This window comes from Panthera leo, chromosome B1 (genome assembly GCF_018350215.1).
Source record: "Panthera leo isolate Ple1 chromosome B1, P.leo_Ple1_pat1.1, whole genome shotgun sequence".
Lineage (NCBI taxonomy): Eukaryota > Metazoa > Chordata > Mammalia > Carnivora > Felidae > Panthera > Panthera leo.
In genome coordinates, this window is record NC_056682.1 from 96,458,786 (window position 1) to 96,474,641 (window position 15,856).

General features: G+C 34.8%; 1 protein-coding gene across 5 annotated transcripts in view; it reads right to left on the minus strand.

The window, feature by feature from the left end:
- The window catches only part of ABHD18 (abhydrolase domain containing 18), a 49,939-nt gene that overhangs the window by 11,931 nt on the left and 22,152 nt on the right, over positions 1–15,856 (minus strand). For 4 of the 5 annotated variants that reach the window (XM_042935539.1, XM_042935537.1, XM_042935538.1 and 1 more), the window contains 7 exons: positions 14,712–14,812; positions 10,134–10,212; positions 9,944–10,028; positions 8,115–8,142; positions 3,087–3,225; positions 935–1,024; positions 174–275 (listed from right to left, as the gene is read on the minus strand). In XM_042935539.1, the coding sequence (XP_042791473.1) occupies positions 174–275; positions 935–1,024; positions 3,087–3,225; positions 8,115–8,142; positions 9,944–10,028; positions 10,134–10,212; positions 14,712–14,812 (624 nt within the window). The remainder of the gene's footprint in view (positions 1–173; positions 276–934; positions 1,025–3,086; positions 3,226–8,114; positions 8,143–9,943; positions 10,029–10,133; positions 10,213–14,711; positions 14,813–15,856) is intronic. The other variant, XM_042935540.1, reaches the window with a different exon arrangement.

Sequence of the window (15,856 nt, forward strand, 5' to 3'; positions counted from 1 at the left end):
ACTGAGCCACCCAGGTGCCCCTATTTATATTTTATTTTAAAATGAAGAATCTTAAAAACTAAAAAACAGTACTGCCTTTTAACAAATTTGCGATTCTTTTTAAAAATTGAAAACGTGAAACACAATCAACTTTTGCCCCCCTCCAATGTTACGCAGAAATTAAAAATACTTACTCCACAATATTCAAGCATGTGAATAATTTCTTCTTCATAAACTGTCTGTGTATAATACTGCTTTTCCAGCTCCCTCCAATTAATCGATTTACTTAGCACACCCTGAAATAACAAACTAAATTAAGATCAAACCCCACTATCAAACATTTTGTCCAATAATTTTATTATTAATGTGCAGAAAAGAGTAAACATAGCAGGCTTGAGATTTCCTATCTTTAGAAAGCTCTACTTGCAATGTTGGCCCTTGATTAGAGTCTGGGAACTGGACTAATAAACAGTTCTTTGCCCCAATATATATCTTTCTAAATGATAAAGTGATAAATCATAAAGTCATTGTGACAAACAGTGTAGTTTCTGCTGAACACATACTTTCCCTCTGGAGTTTTGGTACATGAGGCAGAGACTGCCTAAGTGATTGACCCCTGATAAAAACCCTGGACTCCCAGGCTCAATCAACCTTCACTGATGGACATTTTGTACATAGTGTCATAACGCATTGCTAGAGGAATTAAACACAGCCTGTGAGCTTCCAGTGGAAGGTTGTGCTTGATTTCCTCTGGACTTTGCCTCATGTGCCTTTTCCCTTTGCTAATTCTGTATTGTATCCTTTTGATATAAGTCTTAGTTGTGAGTAATACTAGGTGGTATGTCCTGTGATTTCTTCTAGAGAACCACCAAACCTGGAGGGGATTTTAGGAACCCCCAAAACAATTACCTTTCATTACATATAGCTATTTAAGTATTAATTGCAATTAAATTACCGTAGTGAAGACTCCAGATGCTGTGGACCAAGACAGGCATGGGATCAATGGCATGGGCTTAGGCCAGTTGGATACTGCTAAGGAAGCCATCTGAAATATGTTTAACAGTCAGAGAGCTCCTGTTTAAATTTCTATTCATTAAAATGAAAACTATTTACTATGAAGAAAGTAGTCTGGTAAGACTTCATTTACTATGAAGAAAGTAGAAATTGGTAAGATAAGACATGAACACAAAATCTCTAAATACTTGGAGTGCCTGGCTGGCTCAGTTGGTAGAGCATGCGACTCTTGATCTCAGGGTTTTAAGTTTGAGCCCCACATTGGGTAAAGAGATTACTTAAAAATAAAATCTTAAAAAATCTCTAAATACTCATGAGAATGTCTAGCAACCTTGTGAAACCCCAAATCATAAATTCAACAACAACATATAACTTCTCCCTTAGAAAGTAATAAAGTACATTGGAAAATTTTAAGTAATCTCAAGACCTTCCACAGAGAACTACTTTCTACTGGGTAAATATAGAGCAAACATGCTGAAATGTAGACGCTAGGCAGGAGGCTAATCACACTCCGTACTTAAGTGACCTGCTCAGTGACAACAAAATCACAACTATAAAATCTCAGACCTTTGAGGCTGACTGTCAAAAAGCTGGTGAACTACAAAACAAATTATATAACTTATATAATGTAATGTGTGTGTTTAGAGAAAGGAAAAGTTATTTTTTGGCTAGGGGAATCAGAGAAGGCTTCATGAAATGGCTGTCCTTTAGGGGAAATGAAAGATGGGGTCTTGTCTTCTATATAAAGAAGACAACATGATCAAAGGCAAGATGGTGAAAAAGTGCAAAGTCTGCTAGGAAAACAGCCAATATAACTTACTTCGGCTGGTCAATAGGGCATATATGGTGAATGGGGTGAGGGAGATAGGTAGGCTGGAAAGACTGAATAGCAACAGATGAGAGGTCCCTTTTGCTCTGTATATAATGGGAAATTAATAAAGAGGCCTGAACAAAAGAGTGGCAATGTCAAAGAAGTAATTCAAGGAAGCTAAAATGATAGCAGTTCATAAGACTGATTGGAAAGAGTAAGATCTGAGGTAGGAAACCAACCAGTATAGGCAGTAGTTCAGGCGAAAGTTCTAAGATCCTAATCTAGGTCATAACAATGCAAACATTACTAGGTAGGGAAAAGAAATAATTGTCCACCCTTCAATTTCACTAATAATATTTCTGAATTTTAGCCAGTTTTTAAACTTAATTTTATAATTCAAATTACTTACAGAAAACTATATATATTTTGTTGTTGTTTCTTTTAAAATGTATGGAGTGACTAATATGTTCAGGAAACAATTAGAGCATATCAATAGCCCTTACTGAACCTACTGCTTCATGGAGAAAAACTGCTAAACAAGTAATCAAAATGCAGTGAAAAAAGTACTAATAAGAGATGAAGTACAGTCTAGGGTTTGGCTGTGAGTGGAGGAACTTCTCATAGGAAGTAAGCTCTAGACTGGAACCAGAAGGGCAAACTGTTATTTGGTTAGGTGAGAAGGCATGAGAAGGCACTAGGAGAATGCTAGCACCCAGCATATCTAAAGCCCACTGGAATAGCAAGCCTTTGGCAGGTTTTAAGCAGGAGAGAGCACAGATGAGATTTAGGAAAATCACTCTAGTTATGGTGTGGAGAAAAACTAAGAAGTTTAATGAAAGAAAAGACTAGAGAAAGAGAAACCAATTAGGAGGCTGTTTCAGTATATTCTAGAAGACAAAGGTATAACAGGTACCACTTTATCACTGGGGACAGCAATAAGAGATAAATGAAAAGTATTTTCTACATTTGCTATCTTCACCAATTTAACAGCAAAGTAAGTCACTTATATTTCAGATGTGAAAAGTTAAATTTTATAAAAATTAACTTTTAATACAATATTAAATTAAATTCAATACCTGAGCTATGACTATGAAATACAATCATTGTCTATATAAATCATACAAAAAAAAATCATTATAATGGGAAAAGTTTAAAACCTGTTCCTGCTTTTGCCAAGACTAAAATTAATTCTACATCTTAAGTAAATTTTTAAAATAACTACATTCTCTAGATCTTACAAACATAATCACAATTAAGTATCAGTTGAAATTAAAAGGCTTACATGTCCTCCCATGGATATTCCGGTCATTCCTAGAGGTCCATAACCCTCTCTCTCTAGCCAGTGCAAGAGAGCTGCAGATTCTAAAACAAGAGCTCCTCCCATCACAAAAAGGTCAGACACGTTTTTTAGGCTGGACCTTCTAGCCTCACAAGACAAAAGAGAAAATTATTTATGTATTTACATTTTAATATATGCAAAGTTACAACAGGCAGCCAGACTTCATGTTTTTCTTTTAAAGGACCAGATAGCTAATGGAACAAACTGATGGAATTAAGAGTGCTAACATTATTCTACATATTAATCAGCTAATACTTATTTTTTTAAAAGTTATATCTGCTCTTTATTGAAATTCAATTAACTACTTTGAAGCCCAGGAAATATATTTATTTGATAGCACTTAAACAAACTGTTAAAAAAAATTCGTGGTTGTCCCGTATGAATTTACACAGGGGTAAATTATTACAATAGAACTTAAAGCATAAAAATTTTAAAAGCAATGTAAAAGAATTTAACCTAATATGAGGCTCATGTATTACCAAAATCTTAAATATGTTGCTTATTTTCAAAAAATACACAATTTATGAATATAATCAACTGGAAAATCTTTTATTTTTTAAATAGTAGTGTAATTAACATACAATGTTATATCAGTTTCGGCTGCATAACATGGTGATTTGACAGTTTTATACATTACTCAATGCTCACCATGGCAACTGCAATCACCATGTCACTATATAAATGTTACTAAAATATTCTTGACTATATTCCCTATGCTTTACTTTTAATAATTAAAAGTTGGTTGAAAAAATAATTTTTCATAAAAATACATGTTTTTTTATTAACTTAAATAGGGGTGTCTGGAGGGCTAAGTCAGTTGTGTGTCACTCTTGATTTTGGCTCAGGTCATGATCCCAGGGTGGTAGGATCCACTCCAAGTGTGGAGCCTACTTGGGATTCTCTCTCTCACCCCCTCCCCTGCTCTCTCTAAAATAAAAACAAAACCAATTCAACTAGAATTTTCTGTCTTTAGAAACTAATTTTACATGTTAAGTACATTTCCTTATTAGAAGCATTTAAATCTTTTTAGATTCCAAACCATTCTTATATAGGCATACTTCATCTTATTGCACTTTGGATTGCACTGCATTTCTTACAAACTGGAGGTTTATGGGGTGCCTGGGTGCCTTAATCAGTTAAGTGTCCGACTCCTGATTTCAGCTCAGGTCATGATTTCACAGTTTGTGAGATTGAGCCCTGTGTGAGCCCTGAGATTCTCTCTTTCCATCTATCTCTGCTCCCACCCTGCTTGTACACGCACGTGTACATAAATAAATGAACATTAAAAAAAGAACAAATTGAAGGTTTATGGCAACCCTGTATCGATTAAGTCTACGGATGCTACTTTTCCAAAAGCATTTGCTAACTTCACGTCTCTGTCACAATTTAGTAATTTTCATACTATCGAGAAACCTTTTCATTGTATTTGTTATGGTGATCTGTGATGTTACTGTTGTAATTGTTCTGGGGCACCATGGAACTGCATGCATATAAGATGGCAAATTTAATGGATAAATGTTATGTGTGTTCTGACAGCTCCACCGACCAGCTGTTCTCCACCTCTCTCCCTCTCTCCCACCTTCCTGTTCCCTAAGATATAAAAATCTTGAAAGTAGGCCAGTTGATAACCCTACAATGGCCTCTGTGTTCAAGTAAAAAGAGGAGTCACACATTTCTCACTTTAAGTCAAAAGCTAAAAATGATCAAGCTTAGTGAGGAAGGGATGTCAAAAGTGGAGATAGGCCAAAAGCTAGGCCTCTTGCAGCAAACAGTTAGCCAAGTTGTGAATGCAAAGTAAAAGTTCTTGAAGGAAATTAAAAGTGCTACTCCAGCGACCACACAAAATAGAAAGCAAAACGGTTTTCAATTTTGGAGAAGACTGGTCTGGATAGAAATCAAACCAGCCACAACATTGCCTTAAGCCAAAGCCTATTACAGAGAAAAGCCCTACCTCTCTTCAATTCTATGAAGGCTGAGAGAGGTGAAGAAGATGCAGAAGAACAGTTTGAAGCTAGAAGTTAGTTCATGAGGTTTAAGGAAGGAGGCCATCTCTATAACATAAATGTGCAAGAAGGTAAAGCAGCAACTACTGATATGGAAGCTGCAGTAAGTTATCCAGAAGATCTAGTGAAGATAACTAACAAAGGCAGCTACAAATAACAGATTTTCAATGTTGAAAAACAGCATTCTGTTGGAAGAAGATGCCATCTAGGACTTTCATAGCTAGAGAAGAGATGATAATGGCTAGCTTCAAAGGAGGGTTTGACTCTCTTGTTAGGGGCTAATGCAGCTGGTGAAATATCTCCAAGGTATGCCTATTTAGTGGTAAAAAAGAATATTATCTTATTATTGAAGTGTCCAAGTTAGAATCTGTTTTCAAATTTTAGTTCATATAAAGACATACATGATTGGCCACTGGATGAAACCTTGTCGAGGTGTACAAAATTCACTTTATCAATGGTTGTTTACTGTATGTCTATGTAGGGTAATTATGCACAAAGAACTAGCAGCCGTAGGAATGCCAAGTTGTGAAAAACACATTTCTGGCCCCCAAAGAGCTTATGTCCACTGTCCTACCACATCTCCTCAGAGCTCTAAGTCAGAATTTCTCTTTATGGAAACTATGCTATCCTCTGTCAGAATAGATCACAGATGTGCTTCCTCATAAAACAGCCCATGTATCCTTACATTTGTTTCTTATTCTCATTCCAATTTTCTATTGATGATCATGTAATTCCCCTGATTATGTATTTTGGCCTCGTACGGAAGTCTGAATTATCAAACTCACTTCAGTTTGCTCTTTTAATAGAAGTTACTAATGTAGGGTTCTGGGACAGTGGTTATTTATAACAGTGGACCGAGTCTCACACTTTTGATGAAAACAAGCATAAGATGGCTTTTAAAAAGAGAGATAAAAATAAATTTACTATTTAAATTGCAAACCATCTCTTACAATGAATTATTTGAGAAAAATAAATATACTGGTGTATTATTATATTTCTTGGGTTGATGATACATGATAGGATATTTTATAGACATGATTCTCACAACAATTCTGTTTGGAAGAAATTATAGAGTATTCCCACCTTATAAATGAGGTAACAGATACTTAGACCAAGGTAATACAATTATTAAATGACCAATTACAATTGCAACCTATGTCTCTATGACTCCAAAGTCAACATCTTTCTGTTAAACCCATGCTGCCTCTAACTATAACTCAAAAAACTCTTTTGGGTTTTTAACCACCAATAGAACAGAGTAAAAATGACACACTTAGTTCTGAATACAGAGCTTGGTTCCACAGTAAGAATTCTTGAACTACTTAGCTTGGACATTAATTGTTCACATTACACAAAGTTTATTCTAAACTATCCTTCATAGGATACAGGTTTGCTTCCAACCCACCCCAATTTCATCTATATCTCTTCCATGTCACGACCACATAGAACATGTGACCTCTAAATCTATCTCTCCAGGACTTTCCAACTCCCTACTTAACTTCTCCACCTGCAGTTCTAACAGACATCACACATTTAACACATGCAAGTCAGAACTTTTGATTTCTTACCAACAATATCCAATTTATCAATGAGTCTTATCATTTCAACTTCTAATTACCCATGAGAGCTTCTTTCCATCTCCACTGCCACTACCTTAAAGTCACTTTTTTTTCTCCTGCATTACTGCTATAGCTTCCTATTTGATTTTTCTGTTGCTACACTAGCCCGACTAAGCCAAAATAAGCTTTTAATAACACAAATCAGATCATTCCTCTCCTTAAGGTCCTCCAAAGGTTTCCCACTGCACTTATAGTAAAATTCAAAGCACATGGCTCTTCATAAATCTGACCCTTGCCTACATTTCTGACCTTGTCTTATACTACTCTCCCATGCTTATATTAGGTTTTTCATTCTTCCTTCTCTGAGGCTGATCTTCCTCTGGGTTTTCACCTTGGTGGCTCCTCATTATATTATTTTTATCTATCTCTCATCCTAGAATATAAGCTCTATGACAGTAAGGACCTTATCTTTTTGTTGTTATATTCCCAATGTTTTGAATCAAATATTTACTGAATGAATCAAAACCAAACATGACATAGCTTATGGAAATGCAAAAAAAGTTGCCTTCAAAGTTCATCATTTCTAAAAACCAAGAAGAGATTATCTTCAGATTACCTATACTATATATTGCAAGAATAAAAAGGAGTGGTGTTAATTTCACGAAGTAAGTAAATGTACTTTAAGAAGGAAAATGTTTTAACATTTCTTCAGTTACAGTTTTATAAATAAAATATATCTTCCATCAGCCTATTAAAAACTTTATTTTAAGTTTATTTTGAGAGAGAGAGAGAGCAAGCATGAGTGGAGAAAGGACAGAGAGAAAGGGAGAGAGAATCCCAAGCAGGCTCTGCACCACCAGCATGGAGCCCAAGACAGGGCTCGAAACCACAAACCATGAGATCATGACCTAAGCTGAAATCAAAAGTAGGACACTTAACCAAATAAGCCACTCAGGTGCCCCTAAAATTAAAAAAAAATTTTTTTTTAATATTTATTTTTGAGAGAGAAGAGAGAGACAAGAGTGTGAGCAGGGGAGGGGCAGAGAGAGAGGGAGACACAGAATCTAAAGCAGGATCCAGGCTCTGAGCTGTCAGCACAGAGCCCCATGTGGGGCTTGAACCCACGAACTGTGAGATCATGACCTGAGCCGAAGTCGGATGCTCAAATGACTGAGCCACCCAGGCACCCCTAAAATTTCTTATTTATCTCTTTATCAAACATTTTAAGTGCAAAAAGCTTAAGATAAAAATTTAACTCAACATGCCTACTACAGTTTTATAACAGAACTTTTCCCCAAATAACATTTGCATGTTAAACTTAGAAATGATTAACCAAAGACTAACAAAAATTTTAATACCACTAAAAATTTGGCATAAAGATTACAAAAACGAAGGTGATGTATACTTACATTTGGTCCTTGGGTTTCCTGCAGCCATTTAAGAATGTGGGTCAAAGAGAAAGTTTTAAAATAATTAAATACAGTTTGTGTCTCAAAACATATTTACTTAAGCAAAATACTTACATTTGAACACAATTTATTACTGAAATAACTATTTTCTAATTATCTCAAATAGGCTGTTGAGGAGTTCTCAGGATTTTCAATGTGATTATTTTTTTTCTTTTTTAAAACAGCTTTATTGATATTGCATACCACATAATTCACCCATTTTAAGTGCACAATTTAATGTGTTTAGTATATCCAAAGGGCTGTGCAATCTTCAACTTAATTTTAAAATTAAGGTTGTTTTTTTTTTTCATTTATATGTTGACTATATAAAATCTAGAAAATACAGAAAAGTATATTAGAAGAAAAACTACTTCATGTACAGACAACCATATTAATATTTTGGTGCATGTCCAGTATTTTTTCCTTACACACAGTTTTTAATGGATTTTCTGTTTTTAGGTTTTCTGCCTATGTCACACCACAGTTTTGTATCCTATTTTTGCATTATACTTTTCATATATTACTGTAAACTTTTTAACAATAACCATTAAAATTTACTGAATGTCATTTACCAGGCACTGTTCTAGACAGTATTAACTAGTTAATACTCTGAATAACCTAAGAGATTATTCCCATTTACCAATGAAAAATCTGAGGTACTAAAAGGTTACATAACAGGTCCAAGGTCATACAGGTAGTAAATGGTAGAGCAATATACATAACCAATCACATAATATTCTAATATTATGAACCACAAATTACTCAACCATTTTTCTATTGTGAGACATTTAAGCTATTTTTAATGCTTTACTATTATAAATAAAATTATATAAATCTCTTTTCAATCAACTTTCTCTTTTCTTCGTATTTTATCCTTAGAGTAAATTTCCAAGAATCAAAATCACTGTCAAGGGACATAAGATTTTTTAATGCTCCTGATACATACAGTAGAAATGCTTTCCCCAAGGATTAAACCAATTTTCACAGCCATTAGTAATAAGAGTGCCCATTTTTTTTTTTTTTTTTTTTTTTTTACAATAGCCTCACAACTACTGGGTTTTATTTTTTAAATCTTTGGTAATGTTGCTTTAACTTTACATTTCTCTTATTACCAGCAACGTTGAACATTTCTTTTACATTAAAAAAAAATTTTTTTTACAGTTTATTTATTTTTGAGAGAGAAAGAGAGAGTACATGAATGGGGTAGGAACAGAAAGAGAGGGGAGAGAGAATCCCAAGCAGGCTCTGCAGGCTCTGTGCTGTTGGCACAGAGACCTATGTGGGGCTTGAACTCACGAACCGTGAGATCATGACCTGAGCCGAAACCAAGAGTCAGATGCTTAACCAACTGAGCCACCCAGGTGCCCCGAACATTTCTTTATATCTGTGCATCAGTTTCGTTTCTTCTTCTGGGAATAGTCTGACGTCATCTTGAAAGTCAAGTTAAGAACTGTTCTAAACCTCAACTGATGACTTAAATGTAAATGAATTTAAAACATGAAGGTTTCCTTAATAGCAAACATTTGACTTAATAATATTAAAATCCAGCATAAGTTTTATAAGAAAAAAGTACAATTTATCTTCATTACACAGTGGAAGCACAATCCTTAACATTGGTTGTTTAAAGGCATGAAATAATTTTTCACTTCTTTTCATTCTTGCTTCTTAAATATTTTCTGAACTGACACTAAATTTAACTGGTTTAGAAAACCTGGTTACTATCTATCATTCTTTTTGAAGACTAAATCTATAAATAAGAGAAAAGATTTCTAGGTATCACAAAAGGATATAATAAGGGTTTTCTAGCAACAAAGAAGCCATTCGGGCTTCTTTAATCATAGGACGAGCCATTAGTGTTCGTCGTCTCCAGTAATGCTAAGGAAAGAAAAGATGACATACTTAAAGAATGTAATAACCACATCTGTGTTACAAAGAGTATGTCAACAAATTAGGGATTAAGGCATCATAAGAAAGTCTTACATGATCTCCTGTTCCAGCAAGATGAATGCATACAGGTTTATATTTGCTGTTCCACTCCTTAGGAACAATAAGTTGAAACCTATTTAAAATAAAACACATAAGTAGAATTCTCTTTAGAAGGTTTTCAATACAAACTTTCAATTTGTAAATAATTAAATTATTTGGGAGAAGAGATCATTCAGAATTTTGACATTCAAATTATGATGAATAATTCATGTTTGCATAAAGGCAAATAAGATATTATAAATTTGCTATATTAGGATATTATATTAGGATATTAAAATATGCAGTACAATATAAACGCAGAATTCATTGTAATCATTTTTACCTTATTCAGTATCACTTTATAAATGCATAATGAAATTTTCTTATTTTGTTGAGACATCAATATATATGAGTAAGTCTTGGAAACAACAACTCTCTACATAGCTCTGCTTTTTCTCCTTGCAGGAATAATGCTTGGTTGTACAAGCTGTTGATGTATCAGTAAAATACTTTATGTTATCTCTTTTGCTTTCCAACTTGGAGAAAAAGCAATCCATGCCAGATGACAAAAAACAAAAAACAAAAAAGTTTTCCCTATGTGTCATCTTCTTATTGTAGTAATTTGCTTTTCATTTAATGTTTTTTCCCTATAGGACTTTTACTTTAATTGTGGTAAAATACATGTAACATAAAATTTACCATTTTAACTATATTTAAGTTGTACAGTTCAGCAGCATTAAGTACATTTACATTGTTGGGGTGACACCTGGGTGGCTCAGTTAAGCTTCCGACTCTTGGTTTTGGCTGAAGTCATGATCTCATGGTTCGTGGGCTTGAGTCCCGCATCAGGCTCTGCACTACCAGCATAAAGCCTGCTTGGGATTCTCTCTCTCATCCTCTTTCTCTGCCCCTCTCCCACTCACTCTCTCAAAATTAATAAACTCAAAAAAAATTTTTAAAAAGCATATTTACAGTGTCATGCAACAATCACCACCATTCATCTTCAGAACTTTATCTTCCTAAACTGGTTTACTTGCCTTTTTAATTTCCTTAGCAATTGATATTTTAGAGTTATTATCTAGTATAATACTGCATTCTGTCAACTCAAGGTTTGACCTTAGGTAGCTGCATTCTCAGGCAACATAAACCTCAATTTTGAGCTTATTTTGCTTGTGCAGGGGACAATATCACTAGTTATCTATTATCAATAAATTGTTGAATAGAGAATACACACAAGTACATTTAGGAGGGTTCAGTGGTTCTTTCTGTTTTGTGCTCATGGGAACTAACTCTTAATTTTTAATCTCTTCATCAAAACTGCCAATGTTAACAACTCTACTTCATTTTGCATTCTCAGAACTGTCCTGCTTCTTGATATTTTGATGATTTGGGGTAAATAAAAACATTTAAAAATGCTTTCTGTGAAATGCTGGACATCTCTATTATTTTTTTCCTTCTGTTTCATAGCATTCCATGTAGAGACTTCATTTTTGGAGAATAGCTTTAAATTAATAAGAATATTTTATTACAGTAATAACTGACCACTCATCTAATAGAGGCTCACTAATTAGTCTGTCTGCTCATATTACAGTACCTTCTCACAAGAGTATTTTCCAGTGCCCTGTGATGAATAGGTAGAGTTCATGTGAGCTCCTCAGCTACAGTTGATTGGGCCTGGGGTAGTACAAATTAGGGCAGTAAAGATTTGTTCTTTTGGTAGTCTGTAATTAGAACAGACTCTAGATTCTGTTGAGCTTTCAACATGAAGGCTCTGTGGAGCTGTGGTAGCTATTTTTTGTCACTGCATGAGAAGCAGAGAAAGATAAACTACCCACAGAGAAATGGCATGGGTCATAAAGCAGGGATAAGAGACCAGGAAGCATACAGGAAAGGGAGGTAGGGAAAGTATCTATATAGATCTTAATGGCTTCCCATTTTCAGCTTCCAAAATCTCTTTTTAAATACTGAGATAATTGACATACATTATTAGTTTCAGGTATATAATTCAATGATTTGATATATGTATGTATTGTGAAATGATCATCACAATAGCTAGCATCCATTACCACACATAGCTACAAAAATCCTTTTTCTTGTGATAAGAACTTTTAAGATCTACTGTCTTAGCAATTTTCAAATATACAATACAGTATTAACTACAGTCACCATGCTGTACATTATATCCTCAAGACTTATTTTATAACAAAGTTTGTACCTTTTGACCGCTTTCACCCAATTCACCCAGCCCCCACTCCCAACTCTGGCAACTACCAGTCTGTTCTTTGTATCTCTGAGTTCCAAGTTGTTGTCATCGTTGTTTTAGATTCCACATATAAGTGAGAACATATGGTATCTGTCCTTGTCTGACTTATTTCACTTAGCATAATGTTCTCAAGGTCCATGTAGTTGCAAATGGGAGAATTTCCTTTTTTGTTGCTGTTGTTATTTAATTTACTTTGAAAAGAGAGGATGGAGGGGTAGAGAGAGGGAGAGGGAGAGAGAGAATCCCAAGAAGGCTCTGCTGTCAGTGCAGAGCCCAACATGGGGCTCAATCCCACCAACCACGAGATCATGACCTGAGCCAAAATCAAGAGTCAGACACTTAACCGTTCAACCAACTGAGCCATGCACATGCCCCCGGAGAATTTCCTTCTTTCTTATGTCTGAATAATACTGCACTCCTTTTATATACCACTTCCTTATCCTTTCATCCACTGATGGACATTTAGGTTGGATCCATGTCTTGGCTATTGTAAATAATGCTGCAATGAACACGGGGGTGCAGATATTTTCTCAAATCAATGTTCTTGTTTCCCTCAAATATATACCCAGAAGTGGAGTTGCTGGATCATACATGGTAGTTCTATTTTTAATTTTTAAAAAAAAATTTTAATGTTTATTTTCTTGAGAGAGAGACAGAGTACAAGCGGGGGAGAAGCAGAGAGAGAGGGAGCCGAAGTAGGCTCCAGGCTCTGAGCTGTTAGCATAGAGCCCGATGTGGGGCTCAAACTCATGAACTGTGAGATCACAACCTGAGGCAAAGTAGGATGCTTAACTGACTGAGCCACCCAGGTGCCCCGCCCTGTGTATTTTAAAAGAATGTGTATTCAGATGCTGCTGGATATAATATTTTGTGAATATCTAGGTTAAGTCCACTTGATTTAATGGGTAGTTTGAGTCCAACGTTTTCTTACTGATTTTCTGTCTGGATCATCTATCCATTGCTGCAAGTCAGGTATTAAAGCTCCCGACTATTATTCTATTGCTGCCTTCAAGTTTGTTAATTTTTTTAAAAGGTTTTTTGTTGTTGTTGTTGTTGTTTTTTATGTTTATTTATTTTTGAGAGAGAGAGACAGGGCATGAGCAGGGGAGGGGCAGAGTGTGAGGGAGACGCAGAATCCGAAACAGGCTCCAGGCTCTGAGCCATCAGCACAGAGCCCGATGCGGGGCTCGAACCCATGAACCGCGAGATCGTGACCTGAGCCGAAGTCGGACGCTCAACCGACTGAGCCACCCAGGCGCCCCGTTAATTTTTTTTAAATATATATTTAGCTCCTATATTGGGTACATAAATATTTACAAATGTTATATCCTCTTGTTAGACTGATCCCTTTATCATTATATAACGACCTTCTTTAACCCTTATCCAATATTTGTTTTTAATGTTTATTTTTGAGAAAGAGGGAGGGAGGGGCAGAGAGAGGGGGGGACAGAGAATCTGAAGCAGGCTCTGTGCTGACAGCAGACAGCTCGATTCAGGGCTCAAACTCATGAACCATTAGATCATGACCTGAACCCAAGTCAGATGCTTAACTGACTGAGCCACCCAGGTGCCCCTCCAATCTTTGTCTTTTTTGTATGATATAATATAGCTACCTTTATTTTCTTTTGACTTTCATTTGCATGGAGTATCTTTTTCCATCCCTTTACTTTTAGTCTATGTATCTCCTTCATCTGAAGTGAATCTTTTTTTCTTAAACAGTTTTCTTTTAAAGCTGATTTATTTATTTAAGTAATCTTTACACTCAAACCCCGAGATCAAGAGTTGAATGATCTTCCAACTGAGCCAGCCAGGTGCCCTGGAAGTGAGTCTTTTATAGGCAGCACATACTTGAGTCCTGTTTTTTCTTTTTTTTCAATCCATTCAGCCAGTCTAAGTCTTTTGATTAGAGAATTCAGTTGGTTTACATTTAAAGTGATTATTGACGGTTATAAATTTATTATTGACATTTTGTTTATTGTTTTCTGGCTGTTGTGTTATTCTTTTTATTATTTTATTATTCTTTTGTTCCTTTCTTTTTTTTGTCTCTTTGTGATTTGACGATTTTCTGTAGTGGAATGCTTAGATTTCTTTCTCTTTGTCTTTTGTTTATCTAATAGGTTTTATCTTTGTGGTTCCATTAGGCTTATATAAATTATTTATAACAGTCTCTTTTCTATAGTTTTATTCTGCTTCACCCCACATTTACCGGGAGCAATGCTAAATAATTATTGCAATTAATGCTAACCAATTAAAAATAGTATGCCATTGATATTATAATTGTAAGTAAAAAATAACTTACTACTTTAAACTTTCTGAATAAAAACTCTTACCTTGCAATAACAGATTCAATTGGCATTATATCAGGCACATAGTGGGCCATGGGGGAAACAAAGTGTCCATCTAGGATCTTACAGTCTGACTGCTCTTCAATCTAAAAGAAAAGCAAGACCAAAATGTATACATACATATAGACTAAGGTCTATCATGCATGTTTTAATATAAAAACGTTCCATTCAATTAAAATTTTTTTCACTGACTACCATGTATTCTTTTGCCCCAGTCAGTTTTCTGAAGCATGGCTCCTCACACACATTTCTTTTCCTTTTACATCCTTTACTACAGGCTAGTTGGAAAAGTAAACTATAAATAAATTGCATTTGTACAAAAGCATGAAATAAGTCAATAAAATACTAGTTGGAAGAATTCAAAAATATCAAAATAAACATAAGAACAATTTACAAAGAAACTGTAAAAATAATTTACTGCAATCAAATAAGGGTTGACTTGATGTTTAAGCAATCCATTGAGACAATGAGTCATGTAAACATTAAATAAGGAGAAATGTATATTTATATTTATAGCAAAGGCATTTGCTAATGTCTGACACCTAAACTTTCCCTTCATCAGTTATTTTTTATAAATAAAAAATCTTTATCAGGTCAGTAATCAAAATTAAATTAGCAGTAAAGCACCACATATTTTCATTAAAATTGTAAACAAAAAATTTTATCTGTGGATACCATATATAACCATCTTATTTTAAAACAAAATTTCTAGCCAGTAATGTCTTATTAAATAATCCACATTTTGTTTTGCATGTGACTTAAAATGCTACTTTATCATGAAGTAAGTTTTAATAAGTTATAACATTATTTTCAATCCTTTATTGGGTCTTATAAGTCTATCTTTTTTTCCCCCCACTCGTTTAAAAGGTTTTTTCTGGTTTTTGGCTTCCAAGTTTTTATTTAAATTCTAGCTAGTTAACATACAGTGCAATATTAGTTTCAGATGTAGAATTTAGTGGTTCATCACTTAACATCAAATACCCAGTGCACATCACAGCAAGTGCCCTCCTTAATCCCCATCACCTGTTTAACCCATTCCTCCATCTGCCTCCCCTCTGGTAGCCATCAATTTGTGTTCTATAGTTAAGAGTCTGTTTCTTGGTTTGCCTCCCTCTCTCTCTTTTTTCCCC